Source organism: Camarhynchus parvulus, chromosome 3 (genome assembly GCF_901933205.1).
Source record: "Camarhynchus parvulus chromosome 3, STF_HiC, whole genome shotgun sequence".
Taxonomy (NCBI): Eukaryota; Metazoa; Chordata; class Aves; order Passeriformes; family Thraupidae; genus Camarhynchus; species Camarhynchus parvulus.
This window is the reverse complement of record NC_044573.1, coordinates 39,511,068-39,528,199: the sequence shown is the minus strand read 5'-3', so window position 1 is coordinate 39,528,199 and position 17,132 is coordinate 39,511,068. Positions and strand designations below refer to the sequence as shown.

General features: G+C 39.7%; 1 protein-coding gene across 1 annotated transcript in view; it reads right to left on the bottom strand.

The window, feature by feature from the left end:
- KIF25 (kinesin family member 25) overlaps positions 1-17,132 on the bottom strand; it is a 40,122-nt gene continuing 22,990 nt past the window's right edge. Inside the window, exons 10-15 of the mRNA XM_030945825.1 lie at positions 13,182-13,331; positions 11,939-12,115; positions 6,727-6,878; positions 4,067-4,264; positions 1,536-1,691; positions 1-344 (exon numbers count right to left, since the gene is read on the bottom strand). Coding sequence (XP_030801685.1) covers positions 181-344; positions 1,536-1,691; positions 4,067-4,264; positions 6,727-6,878; positions 11,939-12,115; positions 13,182-13,331 — 997 coding nt within the window. The 3' untranslated portion in view covers positions 1-180. The remainder of the gene's footprint in view (positions 345-1,535; positions 1,692-4,066; positions 4,265-6,726; positions 6,879-11,938; positions 12,116-13,181; positions 13,332-17,132) is intronic.

Genomic DNA, 17,132 nt, shown 5'->3' with positions numbered 1-17,132 from the left:
TGTCAATACTTGCTATTATCTTTGGAGCAAGAACATCATTAGCAGGTTTATTGGTTACTAATGCCATGTTGAGGATTGTTTATTTTATCTGGCAGTTGATATCTAAAAGAATGGCTTAAGGACAACAATATACATTTCAGTCTGAGGAACTCATTAATGATACTTTAATCCACAGGAGTCTTAGGTTTTATTTTCCTTTACTCGGCACTGGGAAATTTTTTTCTTGACTTGTCCTCTCTGAACTTGCCGAGCACGAGTTCCAAATCCCAGAGACTGCATTGATTCTGTTAAGTACTTTTGGCCAGGGGAGATGCACAGCATCACCAACAGTTTAGCATCACCTCCTAAAAGCAGGGGAAAGACAAAACACACTTATTTACCTAATTATTTCAGTCAGTAAGTTATACATTGTTACCATACTGATACACAACAATGAGCACAGGTTACTGTTGCTTTCATGAAGCAGAAGACTGCTCCTGAAAAGGGCTGTTGAAAGAGACAGCCCCTTCATGGGGAGTCTATATCTAACAATATAATATTTGCCCCTAAGTGTTTCACAATTTGTAATGTAGATTTTTTTCCCCTATTAGCTTCATTAGTTAATCATCATGTATGTTATGGCTCTGGACACTTATTTAAGTTCTGTCAAATATTTGTAAATTTGGGGTAATGGCAAAATGGCTTGTGTGACAATAAAACAAAACAGACTTGAAGTTTATAGACAATGATTAAACAAAGGAAGAAACGGCCATTTTCAACACTTCAAAGTCATACAACAGACTTAGTTAAAATCAGGCTGAGTGCCTGTACAACATAGCTCTCACTTCTCTTTTTGGCTTTCCCTTCTCACAGGAGGGACTTCAGTACTAAGTGAAAATCAGAGCTTAAGCAAACAATTAGTAGTATTTCAGAAACTCTGAAGAACTGTTACTTCATTCACTGTCAATGCCTTGAACTGGAGATTAAAAGAATAGGGGCTAATATTTTCCAGCTGAAGAAAAATGGACTGATGTACTACGCATATGGACACAAATCTGACATTACTGCAGGCATAACACTTGCTTTAAAACTCCTTCTGCATCGATGAGGAGCTAAAGAAGAGGAAGTGACCCCAGCACAAAAGGAAATTGTAACACAGTGCCAGTGTCCTGTCTTCCTCCTTTGTCTTGCTGCTACAGGGCACAATGTTAAGGAATGTGCAAGCAGGTCATTATACCCTGTAGTAACAAAGATTGAAGTTTAACTTTTAAACTGTACCTGACATGAAACACTGATGAAATGCAATTTTTACCCTTTACATGATCCTACTGAGATGTTGTTCTTCAACTGAACTTTGGAAACAGCAAGGTTTAGCCTGATTCAGGAGTTCAGAACTGTCACTGTGTACTCACACTCTCCCGAGCCAGAGTCTTTGAAATAGAGGGCACATTCAAGCAAGGAGTATAAGACCATCTTCTAGTTTTACACAGCAAAAGAGAGGAAAAACCAGGACTAGAAATCTAAATTGTTGAACAAGAGTCAGAATAATCCCTCACCTACAGAGTCCTGAAGCAGATGTGTAAGTTTGCTGTTCCGGTATGGGACGTGAGCTCGCTGCTCTGCTATTGCTCCCAGAACATCTGCCAGGGCGGACAGGCTGCGGTTGATGAAGGAGGTCTCTCTCAGTGCTGCCCCTGTCACTCCAGACATACCTGGTACAGTGTACAAAAAGGCACTGGTAACACTAAGCAAATCTGCCTCAAAACTGTAATGTGGAGGAAAGGTTAAAGAAGACTCAATGTCTACAGATGGTCCAAAGCATCTCATGTTGAAGTTGATCTCTGCAGGTGTACAATGCATTTTTTGCTCCATATGTATTAAGAACAAGGAACCAAGAAATTAGGAGCACCTTTAGATCAGACAAGAGAACACTGCTTTTGAAAATGCGAGTCCACAATGGCCCCAAAGAGAAGCCTGTTTTGTTCCACCTTTTTTTATAATAGTTAGCTGCCCCATCTGTGTCCCTTTGGAAAAAGAGAAGAGACACTGATGGCACAAGCTGCAGTGAGAAAGCTGTACAACAGCCACAAGTGTGAAGTGTTTGGGTTTACCAAATCCTGTGGAGTGGTGTTTTATGGCATGATTTGCTGTAAGGAAATGGATAAAGGAATATGGTGCCCCTCTACCACCCACCCAGCATGGTTGTATGTAGCTATGCTGCCCCTGAGCAACACAATAAAAGTTTGGTCTATGCAACACATTGCACCAATTCAAAGAGATGCTGCAAGCTCAACTTTTTGATCAGTCTGGATGAGGGTGCAATTAAGAGTAATTAATTCCTGCTGTCCTTACCATTGTCATTTGGGGAAGAGAAATTTGCTATTAGCATTTAGCATCATATTATTCAAATTCAAGCTTTCTTGAGGATAGTGGATGAGGTACAGATACACCCTCAGTCACTTCTTACCCAGAGCACATGATCCACATCAGGCAGAGCTGATGACAGTGGGATCAGATGAGGCCAACAGCTTCCTCTACTGCCTACTCTCTTATCTCTATACAGGTACAGAGAGTGGCTAGAGATCTTGTTTTCCCTTTAGGCCAGCATTTTCTAGCAAAGGGGAGTTCAAGAGGGAAGTGTGAAAAAGTACAGTAATAGCAAAAACCCGAGGAGTCTGGACAGGGAGGGCTATAGAACTGTGACTATGGGAGAGGATGAGGGTGGAGTGGTAGAGTCTCCAGCTGGGAGAGAGAGACAGAGCAAAACAGTTTGGAAGACCCTGCCAAAAGGTGGAAAACAAGCCAAGATAGGATGAATCTCCAGGTAACTTTACTGGGGTCATTATATATACAGCCATCCCCAGGCTTCTTGTACATCAAGGAAAAGTGGATAACAGTTATCCCCCTAAAGAAGAAAACTGCAAATAGGGGAGGGGTTACATGTTTAAACTGCTGATTATCTGCATTTGGTTAGATGAACTTTGATAAAGCGTTTAGCTGAGTTTTCAAAGTGAAACACAGTTTGCTAAAAAGGGACAAATTGGCTTGTAAATGCTGCAAATGACCCAGGCCAGCTGTAGAGCCAGCAGGGCTGGGTGCTGACATGTGTGAGAAGCTTGGGGTACTGCTGCTCACTTAGATTTGCCCACATTTTAAAACAATTATGAGTTAACACTGCCCTCACTTTCAGCAGAGTATGTCCACTAGCACATCTGATGGCAGAGGTCAGTCTGCCACTAACTCATCTAACACTGATGTGAGCACAGCTCTTCTGGCTTCACTGGAGGATATGGCCTGCTGAGCCCCAAACCAAGGAAATGTTTGTCCTGGTTTAACTGAGAGAACAAACACACACCCTGTTGCTCAATTACATGTTTTCAGCATTTAGAGCAAATGAAAAAATAATGTATTATATTAGGTTTCTCTGTAGAACAAAAGTTGAACAGTGAGCAACAGCAAGAATTCTTGGCAGTAAAGTAAAAGATTCTTTCATAATACTGGTTCACTTTTCAAAACATTATTTCTGGAATGATACATTTGGCTGCATGGTTTTTCTTGGTAAGAAAGCTTGTCCTTTAGGAAATAATCAAGTTTTTGAAATTATTGTGTGCATAGAGGAGGCAGGAGGAAAATGCTTTGAAGAAACAATGAAAACAACATTATCTTTTCAACACTAATTACCTCCAAGACTTTTTCCACAATAAAGCAGAAAAATCCACACATGGTGATATCAATTATTACAGATATTTTTAATATTTAAATAATTTATGCCCTTTAAACATTTATGTACCAAAGACATGCTAATTTTCAGAATAGAAAAACAGGCCTAATCAAAGCAGTCTGGACAAATAGTGTATCTATGATAGGGGTAACCATCCTGGGCTTATTTCAAGCTTATACAGCCATACTTTGAGTTAAACTGTACCAGTGTAAAACCAGATCAGCCCTCAAAATTTTGTTTATGCCAAGATCTGTAGGTTCAACCACCCCTGTGTGAGCAGCATGTACCCCTCCATAAAGAACTAAGGCATTTATTGTAATCTAGATCCATGAGGATCCATGCCCACGAACAGACACGTTCAATTACCAACACACTCGCTCCCAGCCAGGTCCACCAGCTGCAGTCTCGTTTTGACTTGCTTCATTTTCTCAGTTGCCTCAAGCTGCACTGGTGAAGAGGCTCTGGAAGAAGAGGTGGATTTATTGTCTCTCATTTTTTGTGGAAAGGTGAAGGAAGCCTCTTTATTTAGTCTCTGACTGATTTGTTCATCTTCACATAAAGTACCTGGTTAATGGAAAAAACAAAAGCGAGCGTCTCACTGACACTGAAAATTGAGATGGGGAAAAAATGGGGCATCAATAGGGGGATGTACAGTATCTGCAGCTTCAGGCTATTCTAACAGAAGCAATGTACAAGCCAGAATCCATGGCACAGGCAGGCTGAATGACTTTTTCTATCTGATTTCAAGTTTTACTCATCAAACTGATCGTACCAGCTGGTAACAAGCTTTGGTGTAGATTGTATTGTATCCAATATCCCCATTGTTGACACATCTGTGTGGAAAACAAGAAATGGGAGTCCAGGAAGGCCTTTAAAGGGCTTTTAAAAAAGTTTTAGACTGTTTGCAACCAAAATGCAATTTTGGATGCTTGGGAGCAATAGGCTCTAAAAACAAATTCTATGTATTTGAAATTACAACCACTGGTGCTCTGGAAAAAAAAATCCTTATCCTGCCTCTTCTATTTTGTCCTTTGCTGCTGCTCCCCCTTGACTTCGTTCAGCTCTCATATGCCACTGCAAGATCTCCACATGATGAGCTATTAGCCTCAATAGTGTTATTCCTACTTGTTCAGGTTGGTTACCTACTAGTATCATTCCTCAGCAGAAGCATCTGGCTTTCTCTCTTGCTGGGAAGGAAGATAAATACTGTCTGGGAAAGCTGCTTTCACATTAGCTTAGCAGGAATATATGCAAAACGGATTTCTCAAAGCAGTTGTTTTTTCTCTTAGTGCTTTGGTTTTCATCTATCTCTTTCTTTCTCTCTCTGAAAGAACAAAAGAATAAAGGCACATATTCTGCCACTGGTCATAGAGACAACAGACCTCCTTGGGTGCTTGCAGAGTTCTAGCTGGAATAGTAGAAAGTTTCCAACTGCAAAACTTGACTAAGGAGCAGACTGACTTGCCTTACAGAGCTTTGTACTTCTCCAAGCAGGCTGCTGCTAAGCCCTGAGCCAGCTCTTCACAGTGTAGGCAGAGCAGCTGTGTTGGCTTACACAGAATAAATGGCTTCAGGCCATACAGTGTCAAACTAAATGTTCCCACTCCTCTTCAGTTTTAGATGATGAAATTAAGAAACAGCTCTCCTCAAACAACAGATAATACTGATCAAAATGCTAAAATACCTTAATCAAACCTGAAAAAGTGCTGGCTTGTCAACCCTGGCTTTAGGTGCAGAACTCATCACAGACTTTACAACTTTTTCTTTAGTGACTAAGGTATCTGACGTTGAGATATTTGACAATGGCATCTGGCTTTTAAATCAGGATCCTTTCCTTTTAAACAAGCCACACTGCTGCAGTGAGGTCCCAGCTGCAGTGTTGCTCTCTGTTTTCTTACAGCGCACACCTTCACCCACATGCTGTGAGTCAAAAGCCAGAGACTGCATTCAACAACAATTAGCCATTTCTGCGGAGCTTTGCTGCCAGGCAACATGGCACAGTGGGGTGGCTGCAATTAGAAGTGGCAAAGGGAATTCTGGAGTAGACAAGATGGCTGCTGTGCTAATGGTGCAAGCACTGAGTTTCAAAAAGTACCATCAGAAGAATCTGGAGCTGACTAGAGGTAACATCAGGAATGCTGGAGCTGCAGCTTATAAATTAACTGTGTCTTTTGGCAAGGCCCATAGGTAAGAGAGGGCACTGTTTGTTCTGCTTTTCTGTTGGTTTAATTTCTGATAGCAGTCTAGGGGAAAAAATGTTAAATATTTCCCACTTTCTAAAATCATATTGTTGCAGAATATGAAGGAGACGGACCACAGCACTGTAAGCAGAGAGGCTAATTATAACATGAGCGAAAGAAAACAAAGTTACCTCAAGAGCCTCAAAAGAAAGTTGTTCCTCAACCAATAAACTGGTAAGTCTTGGTGTGGTAGTGGAAAGCAGAAATATCAATGTTGCCATAGTAAATAGGACAAGTATTTTGTCTTTTCATACAGTGGTCTATTATTAACAGTTCAAAAGATTCTGAATTTAAAGGGCGTTTTTGCAAGGCAGAGAGTAAATAAATCTAATTCTTTCTCAACCAAAAGCATATGATGATCCCTAAAATTTATGGTTAGCTTAACCACAAACTTTGTATGACATGTAATTATTCATTCTAAGTGATTTAACTACTTTGAGTACGTACTTATCAAGATCTTTACTATCTTATACCTTATCTTACGACTTTCTGATAACACTTATTCATTAGTTGCCTCATGCAATAAAACTTCAACAACTCTGGAAGTCAAGGCATGTAAAGAAAAGTGCTAAGATTTTATGAAACTGAAAGTTCAAGTAGCATTCAAACATGAAAATGGTCTGTTATTTAAGAAGGAACATAGTAGTCAGAAAAATGGAAAAGAACTGAGGGAACGTATGAAACTTTGGAAAAAGGAAGAAAAAGCAATATGAAAACCTCCCAGTCCACAAACTGTTTTTCTAAAAACACCTGGCTCCAGATGTATCTTAGTAACATCCTACTTACCAAAGTTATCTCCAAAGACAACTGTGGTTATGGTCAATGTCACTACCAGATGAGAGCGAGAGGAATGAGCATGCACCAGTGTTGGGTGTGTGACTCTCAGCAGTAGGCCTTTTTTGACTAGATGCAAAAATTCAGAGGCATTTTCAACAGTCCTAAGAGTAAAGAAACAGAAAGGATATTTAACTGACTTGCAGGAAGAATCACACAAGAAAGCTGACAACTTGAATGAGAACTTCAGCATTTCCATTTCCCTGGTCTTCTCCTTATACTACGCTCAGTTTTGAGCTGCACAAAAAGACTTTTTCTGATAGGATAAAGTTGAAAATTCAAGCTGAAAGCTGTGATGCAGCCCTGAAAGTGCTGCAGAAGTGGTCTGCCAGCCTTGCAGGTCCAGAGGTACTATAGCTCTATATCTCCACGCTTTGGAAGAAAAGACACAGGTTTAGATATTGCTGGAATCTCTGGTCTTACAGAAGTAGATTTCTCCAATTTATGCTGAGATAGCTCACTTTCTTAGGTACAGAATTAGGCAAAACCCCCCAAAATTTCTCTGGGCATCTGGAAGTCATATTTCACATTTGGAATTAAATCCAGAATCCCTGGTAAAAAGTCCAGTTCCACTGTTCAATGAGCACAACATCAGAATAAATAGATGTGAATTTCTATAGACCATTTATCTCATACTATCTGTTTTCTTTTCCTGTTAAAGGAAATACTGCAAATATGATCAATCCAAGGGCAAAGACCTAGCACACACAGTGAAATAAACACAGAAAGTGAAATAAACTGGTTAAGTAAAGAAAAAAACCCACTAGGATTTTCCCTATGTTTTCAGTGTTTAAAAGAAATTAGGTAAGACTGCCTATCCTTTTCTTTCACTGTGTTGCCTTCTTCAATAATCATTGAAGGTAGAACATTTAAACAGTTGTTTTTAGGTGGGGGTATAAATTATGACTGTGTATCATAGTCTGGTCACTGAATGATCTGTAACATCACAGCCATTAATAACTCTTATGAAAGGCCACAAGGTTTGGTTCCACAACGCTGCAGTCAGCAGCAGCTAGCATGTGATAAAAGGCAAGGTCATCATGATTTAGATTTGGCTGATTTCAGTAAAAGTCACACCAGACACAAACTTATTTTATGCTAAGAGCCATACTTGAAGAGTTTAGAGACAGAAGAACAAAAGAAAACAAACTATACTCAACTAAAACAATTTCCTCAAAAAACAAAGCAAGGGCATCTGAAGCACAGAAAAGCATTTGGCCACACCATATCTATAGGCACTTAGGAGAAGCAGCCAGCTAAGTGCAGTTCCCTGTGTATCCACGCCTGCATAAGGTAAACAATCACTACAGACTTCTCCTATCAATCCTGAGCAACACATGCCAGCCTCCACTGTGACACCTCTACCTCTGGGCAGCCACCAGGGATGCCTCCTGCTTGTTTGAGCTGGTATCAGCAGGGAAGTAGTGGCTCCAGTTCCTACAGTCAGAGCCTTACACTGGAATGACCTGACTATTGCTTCACATCCAAGGAGGCATGCATCCTGCCTTCCCAAGCCTTGAACTGCATCTTCCAGTGGCTGGTCAGCCAGGATTGGAAGGCCCAAGGGGGAGGCAGCCTTGGCTAGGATGCAGCACCAGGCCGTTGGATTCTGCAAGCTGCTGCTGTGAGCTGGCAAAAGGTCAGTGCTCCAAGCTGCTGCCCCATCCCTGCATTTGCCAAGGAAGACAAGGCTCAGGGTGTGCTGTCAGTGCTGGTCACCTATGGCTGGGAAGCTGCAGCTGGCTTTGAAGACAACCAACAGCCCCAGCCCAGTGTGGCGAGCTTGGCACAGTAGCTTCCCCACAGGACTGACAGAACTAATATTTTAGTTTAATCTCTACGACTTCATCGAGCCTTCATGTGCCGCACGTTCCAGGACCAGATTCTACAAAGAGAAGCCCTGTTGTGGTTACGTTAAAAATTTGATGCTGAAAGTTCTCCAAAGTCAACCAAGCTATAAAAGAAGAAAGAGACTGAAGCTTTCGTGATTCAGTAAGATGAACATGCTAGCAGGAAAGAGACTACTGTACTTTAATGGATATATGGAGAAGCCAATGAGACCCAGCAGGCCAATATATTCTAGATGAAATATTATCATAAATGAAGATGTGTTTTTATTCAAAGCAGCAGCTGTTTACTTTAGATTTCAGGCAGCTGGGTGGCCTCATTCAATGATTCCTTTACTTTGTTTGGATTTGTTTTTTCTTATTAACCTTTCTATGTAATTATTAATATAACCTGTTTATGAATTGGACTTTTTTCACTGCTTGCATTGTAATTGAGATACAAGTCCATGTTTTTATTTATGTTTGCATTAGAATTTAGTATTAACTGATTGAGATAAGTGGCTTTTAAGAGTTTTGGTTCAAGGCACCAGGTTCCTTTGCCATAAATTAAAGTTTACAGAAATAAACAGAGCAGCCATTTTATTAACTAGAGGGACAAATGGAACCTTATTGCAGCTTCTTTTTTTGTGTGTGTCTCTGTGGCACAAGTCCACTGCTTCTCACCTCTCCCTTTCCCAAAACCTATGAAAAGAGATGGGTCACCCACTAACTGTGCAAAGCTCCCTTGTGAAGTGGAACAGGCATTTTTCAGGAATAAAATTATGCCAGGCCAGCATCTTAGTTACTGAAATACCTTAATTAGAAACTACTTGGAGGTTTTGATGAAACAGGGAAAGTTCAACTCCCAGCATACCCACACTACATGCACCTGTCTTCACTTTCTAAGTCATATTGCTCATTTCCTGTCTAGTCAAAGGAAAAAGATTAGCTCCTCCAAGAAAGATTCAGTACACACAGGTTAAGTTCTGCTCCCGGCCTCTTCTGGAGTTTTTCATTCCCTTGACAGCAGAGCCTTAACTAGATACTAAAAGTTGGAGTAGAGTCACAGTTGGGAAATACAAGAATAGAGACATAGAGAAACCCACTAGTCAGCATAATACAGACAGAAAGGGCAAAAGGATTAATCACTTAAGCTTCAGTCACTTTTCATTCATTCCATGTTCTTATGGAGCATGCAGATTGCAATCAAGCTCACAGAATTTCTATGGAAATTGTATTTAACCTCAAGACCAAAGAGCAGGCAAACCCCAGATACAAATGTTAATCCTTCTGAGAATATTGCAGTGCTTATTATTTCACAGAAAGAAAGGAGAGTCCTATAGCTCCTACAGTGAAGAAAACTACTTGACAATTTCTCTGGGCTCCTACTTTTCTATGAGCAATTAAATTGGTAGAAAGTACAAATCAATAAATATGTATCACTAGGTAAAATAAAAGTACATTTGCACAATCCTCCAGTACATTCTTGTATTTTTATCAAGGCTTGCTGGGAATAGCATTAAATCCACATAAACAAACTACTGGTCTGCTTATGTAACTAAGTCCCACAGGACAAAATTATCTCCACTGATGGTGCATTTTATTTAATTGACATGGGATGCATTTCATATCTGACTGCTAATTCCCTTTGGACAAGTAGAGATTAGACCATGACAAGAATTATTATAGAGAAGCAAAGAAAAACATCACGTTTTCTCAGAAACATAGAAAATATTAATGCTGTTTTAAAACATTTCAATAGAGCAAGATGTTTCTTTTCACAAACATTATTTACTCAAGGAGCAAGACACTTCTTTATGTGACATCTCCATAATGCACATGATCCTTTCTGGAATCTGTTCTCATGCTGGGTGCTCACAGAGAGATGTCCAGTTTAATTCCACAGGGTACCATCACCTCTCTGGTGCCACTAGTACTGCTTATTCTAATTGTTTGGTTTTTTTCTAGCTAATGTTGATATTACTAGCGTAAGGCCCAAAGAAAGGCCACAAAAATGGTGGAAGGCCCAGAAAGGAAGCCACATAAGCAGAAGCTGAGGTGACTTGGTCTGTTCAGCCTGGAGGAGACTGAGGTGAGACCTCATTGCAGTTACAACTTCCTTGTGAGGGGAAGCAGAGGGGCAGGAATCAGCCTCTTCTCCCTGGTGACCTGAGGAAACAGTCAGAAGTTGTGTCAGGGGAGGCTTACATTGGATATTAGGAACAGGTTCTGCACCCAGAGGGTGGCTAGGTACTAGAATGGGATTCTTGGGGCTGTCCTGTGCAGGGCCAGGAGTTGGACTCAATGATCTTGTGGGCCCCTTCTCACTCAGGACATGCTATGATAAACGACACAGCCATTACTAAAATGAAGCATCTGAAACAGATTCCCTGTTGTTAATGGATGAAATTTTATGAACATATGATTTTTAACATCTAATTACCCAAGGTAAGTTTTTAATATATAACAAGAAAGCACTGTATATTTGCTTTGTATGCCACACTTACATAATGCCAAGAATCATTCCCATGAGTACTAAGAACAAATCTTCATAATGCTTAGTAAGTAAAAGAAGGCATTAAAGTAAGTATAGCTGTAGCCTTAAATACCTAGCTCTCCCTACACTGTCAAGTTGTGTAAATAAGGATCAAACCTGGCATACACCAATGCTGGGGAGGGGCACCTTACAAGTGAATGGTGAGAAGCTTTGCTGCTTCGCTTTTAGTTTGAAGAACCTTGATTTTCAAGACCTACCAGTTCAAATGCCAACATAACAATTCCAGCTTTAACACCTTCAGTTATGAAAACAGAACATTAAGTAATATTAAGATGGGTATTTGTATTAAAAGATCACTTAAAATCTTATTCTAATTTTTTGTAACTACAATGCATAAAGGGAAAGCTAACACCATACAGCTGCTTAACTATTTGCAACTGGTACATAAATTTCTATTATAATCTGTAAATTTTATAATTCAATGAGGCTGTACAGAAAGTGCCTTGTGACAAGATTATCCCTTCTTTTTTGACAGCTGACAAGATGCCATAGATCCAGCAACGACAACATATGCAGCAATCTTCAGGCATTCTGAGTGGAAGGCACTCAGCACAGGAGTATAATTCAAAGTAACTGTACAGGTATTTCTGGAAGTATTTTGACATTTGCAGCCAACTGCAGTCTAATAGACTGGGCTAACAGAAACAGAACTGTTCTTTTGCATATGGTAAGGACTCATTGTTTAGAAGCAATCTGGTGCCTATAATGCAGTTTTGTGACAGCTCTACACAGCGTTAACACCAGATAGTGTTTGTATGGTAGGAACAAGCTCTGTACTCACTCGTGTGTCAGCAATGGCACATCACTCTTCCCTTCTCTGGTTGTGACAACATCACGCTTGATGCCAAACACTTTTCCACAACTGTCTTTGGCCAGAAGATCAAAAATTTCATTATTATACACTTCTACAACAGAAACCTCAACGCAGTAACTTCCTGGTGGCTTTTCTGAAATAAGCCTGGCAAATAAAAAAAGAGAAAAAAATTTGAAGAAAAAAGCCCAGAAATATTCAAGTCAAACCCCAAATGAACAATCTGTAAATAGAGATCTATTCTTTAATTGCAATATAATTACAATCTGATAAAAGCATTTACTAAGTATCTGCAGCCTTGGAATTGCCTCATCCATATGCTAATGTTAACTTGAAGAATCAGAATATACAGTTTATTTATACTTGAGGAAGTAAACAGAATTTAATTTTCCAAACAGCTGTGCCAGCTTGTTTTTTCCACTAGCCTCCCATCTCAGGATTTTTTTTTGATACCATTTCTCTGCTGGCAGTTACTGCACTCAGAGCTCAGAGTATAAAATCTGGCAGAGTGCAAGCAATGAACAGAGATAGGAAACCATATCTGGAAGAAGTTATCTGTTCTCAGCCTGAGAAAATTCATAAATTAAGGGCTTCTCTATTCAGGAGAGTATTTACAGTTAGACAGTTATTCTCATACAAAATTGGTTCTTTGATTTAGCTTATACCCTTCTCCAAAACAAACAAGCTTAGCTGGAAAAACTTCTAATGGCTCTTCTGCTATAACATAGCAGCATATCAGTTCAATCCTGTATTAGGTTCAACTGAAAAAATCTAAGAACCCTTAAAACAAGAACAGATTGTAGTTTGAAATTCTACTATCCTTCTTGCTTGGGACTGGGTTCTAATCTGAATCCTCTTCATCTACTCCAGTTGTCAATTTTCACAGAACTTTTCAGAACTTAATTATCTTTTGGACTCCCACAACTATGGTTGAAACATTTTCAGAAGTTTAATTAGAGTCTGAAAGCCAGATGGACAGATAACACACAGTAAAACTGCATAATCTTATTGTATTAGAAAATTGGATTAAGCAGGAGAGAGACTAGAAATCTATATGAAACCTCAAATATCAAATGGTGGTCAGAGAAGCTATAAATATTAACCATTTTGAAGCTGAAATCTGTAATGGTAAATACACTACAAACATTATTTCATCCTTTCCATACAGTTTAAAGTGACTGCCACTGATGGCAAGCCTTTACTTAGTTTTTACCTGAACACTTCTTGGGTAGCTCGGGGAATAATTCCAAGTTCTGATTCCTCTTCTATGGCAAATGCTAAGTTCCCCTCTAACTGTGGTCCCAACATTGTGTATGTCTTCCCACTTCCAGTTTGCCCATAAGCCATGATACACACATTGTACCTGAAAAATGTAAGTGCTGTAATTTATTTCAGCATTACCAAATGTCTCTGTTAGGTGGCAAGTCAAGCTGCAAACAATGTGAGAACACAAACAAGAAAATAAAAGCACTGCCCCCGATTTCTTTCGGCAGATCTCAGAGTGTGACAGTAATTACTGTTCGTAACATCACCTAAACAGATTTTATTTTGTAAGCAGAGTTGAAAGGATGCTTTTAAGTAGAATTTGAAAGGATCCTTAGCTTGGAATGATTGATGCTGTTAGACCTCCTTGCCTGCCCAACTTTCAGCTTTTGCACTACTGAGCTGCTTTTTAATCAGCTCCTGAACCACTGCAGCTTACAGTACAGCATTTTAAAGTAAACCACTTCTGGGCTTGATTTGTGTAACAATGCTGTGCTGCAAACCACTGCACTTGTATCCTAACAGCTGGGAACTCCTCATCTCTCATAGCCTTCTTCAGGCAGGCTCATCAGTCATAGCCCTCAGAGAAGATAGCCCTAAGAATAGGAGGCACAAATTTTAAACCAAGAGCACCAGTTGAGAATGAGCATGCACACAATGACTACTCTGGAACAAAGGTGGCAGGAACTGGTCTGATAAGGACGAGTAGAAAATTAAAATGTACAACATCAGTGCAGAGGAACAGGCACCTATGAAACATCATCTTCTGAAGCAGACAAGTAAATATGTCTAATGAACAGAACTCTGAAAATGCCTCTTGGGTGCACTGAAAAGAATAGAAAAAGAAGTGCTCACAGCTGTGAGCACTGTTGTGGATGTCTATGCCACAGGGATCTGAACTGAAATATATGAATCCTATGTAGAAAGTGTGTTACTAACACAATCAGATCAAAGTCAACATCTTAAGCAAAATAAGTGGGTGGATACAGATGCAGCCAAGCCACAGTACTGCTTTGTATAGAGGACCAACATTGTGCTGTGCAGCTGAAGTTTTGCCCCTCCTTGGCTGTGCCTGCTCTGCTGCTCCTGCCAGCAACTGGATGTTGACCACAGTACTGTGCCAGCCAAAGCCCTGGAAGATGTGCATTTATGCTGAAGGACTGCTCTCTCCCTGGACTATCCTGTTTGTTCAGAGATATGACATTAGCACAACCTTCATACACAAGAAGTGCTTCACAGTTTGCAGAACTTCTGCTCTACTAGAGTTGCAAGAGTGGGCTGCTCCTTTTCTGCCAGGGAATTAAATTTCACTGCCTAAGCTACCTCCTCTGTGGCAGACCTGAAACAGCTGTTTTTGATTATCTGATGCTTTTCCTCATATCAAAAATGTAGTTTCAAGCACATGCCAGCATATTTCAATGAACACCCCTCATCTAATTGTTTTAAATGTATGGTTTCAAGTCATGAAATACTTACATGCATATTAACATGCCTAGAAGCAATTATTTCAGGATGATTACTTTGAAAACTTTCACTTGTTGGAAAGAAATGTGGGCTGATAAGCCACATGGAAAATACCTGGGTACCCTTCCTGAAGTCAAAGTTGCCGTCAGTGAATCTATAGTAAGGTCCCTCCAGATTTTAGCACACACTGCAGAGTATAAAATAAGAGTCTAGTCAAGATTTTATGAAGCAAAGGAGATGATATAACTGCAATTGAAAACAAAGAGCACTACAGTAAAATTAAATGTGATAGCAATTAGAGCTGTAAATCTGAAATGAGGGATTTCTTGAAATATTCACTGCTGACATAACTCAGTAGAAAAGCTCACACTAGTTTTGGTAGTTTTTAGCTAGACTAACCATGAGTAATTTTCACAGTTCCACCCCTCATACACACTGCCTGGCCAGCTGGTAACTTATTGAGACTTCTGGCCCTATTTCAAAATTAAACAGATCTTTGGAACCAAAAAAGGCAGAATTAGTCTTCTTAGAAGTCTCTCCTAAAGGACTTTCCCATTGTCCAGATGTTTAAATTTTCCTTAATTGCTGCTAGTTATAAGACAGTAAGCATCATGGACAAAATAGTTCTGACAAGACACAGATGACATGATTAGAAGTTAAGTGGGCAGAGGACTGGAGCATTGAAGACATGCTTGTCATGTATCAATCAGTGGTAACTTGTCTGCCAAAGCCAAAACAGTGTTTCAGTCAGCCTAAATGAGCCAAAACTGGCCAAAGCAGTATCATATCTAAGCAGGTACAGGAGATAATGAGTTGTTGGGGGATTAAAAAATAGGACAAGCAGCAAATTACCTTATATTTATCTATATAGTAGTTATTTATTATAGTTTACTTCACTGGAGCTCTAGCTCCAGCATAAAGCTTTCAAATAGAGAAGTCTGAAGATTTTTTACTATGATTCACCTATGTGCCCTGATATTTTTTCTTCTCCACTTTATTATTATATATAACTGTTATAGTCTTCTTTAGAAAAGTTCTTATTGTCAAGCTAAAATATCAATAGTTTTGTAGCACGTTTCTCCTGAAAAGACTGTTCACTCCAGCAAAGTTAGCCCTAGGAGAGAACACTGTTAAAGGAAATTAAAGGAGGAGAAATTAATTCTTTAAAATAAACAAACAAGTTGGATTCTTCAATGCTGTAAAGAAAAGAAAAGTTATCTTACTCCCCTGTTGGCCCTGAATGGCTAATGGTAAACTTTAAAGCCTGCTATACTTTGTCTGGTTTACATATGGAACAATCTTCCAGTACATTTGTACTGAAAAATGAAACAATCCATTAAGAAAGAAAAACAGAAAAAATAAGGAAAAGGAGAGAATACTCCCTTCTACTTGAGCTAAAAGTTGTTACAGACCACTTTGGAACACAGACTAAAACAATCAGGAGCAGCAAAGAGGTTCAAGGTTCAGACTATGTCTGTTTCCCATTTACAGTGGGAAGGCTGCTGTGCTCATATGCACAGACTCGCCTTTCCTGAGAATCTGCTTCTGTTTAAACAGCACTTCTGGAGGAACAAGACAGGTCTATTGTTTTCAATAACAGAACATTTCCTAATGGAATACAAAATCTTAGCTTTTAGGACAGGATTCTCCCCATGTAAAAATTAGTAAGTGGGAAGTACAGCAGATCAAAGTAAAGATCAGATGTGTCTGAAGACACTTAAAGGACCTGTTGAACCAAGGCAAAATTATGATCATTGCGAAAGGAAAAGTAGGGAGAGAAGGCAGTTGTTTTAAGACTTCTTTAACTCCTGCAACATAGTGGTCCCTAGGTTTGTCAGCTAAAGAAACTGTGGTTACTCATCACTGGTAAGCAAGAATAATACAATCTGACTTCCCTCAGCCAGGGAGCCCTTGGGGGCTTCTCTGTGGCATAATAGAATTCCCAATATTTACAGTATCTTTAGATACCTCTTCTAGGATGCTTTTAACAAAAGGAACCTTGGAAGCTTCAGTGTGCAGGCTGCTGGGAACAAGGATTCCCACTGTTCAACTATGCCACTGTGAATGGAAAGGGACTGTCTTTTCCTCTCCAGGGAGCAAAAGGTCCAAGACAGCCTACCATATAATTAAGTGGTATTGGAACAGGGATGAAAAAGAAGCAGAAAGAAAGTTATGTATAAAACTCAGCTTAAGCCTCAAGGATTATAACAATATGCACATCAAAGCCTCTTCACAAGAGTAGCTTAAGTTGGCTCAGTAGTTATGAAAAATCACACTTTATGAGCTTCAGTAGCTAGAAGTAATTCCAAGTGTTTGTTAGTGCTTGTTACTGATCAGTTTTGTATTCAAACCAGAATTCTGTTTTACCCCAGTGCCTAAAGGAGCAGTAGAATGACTGAGAATGCTCAGTTCTGGTTCAACCAGGAAGCAATTGCAC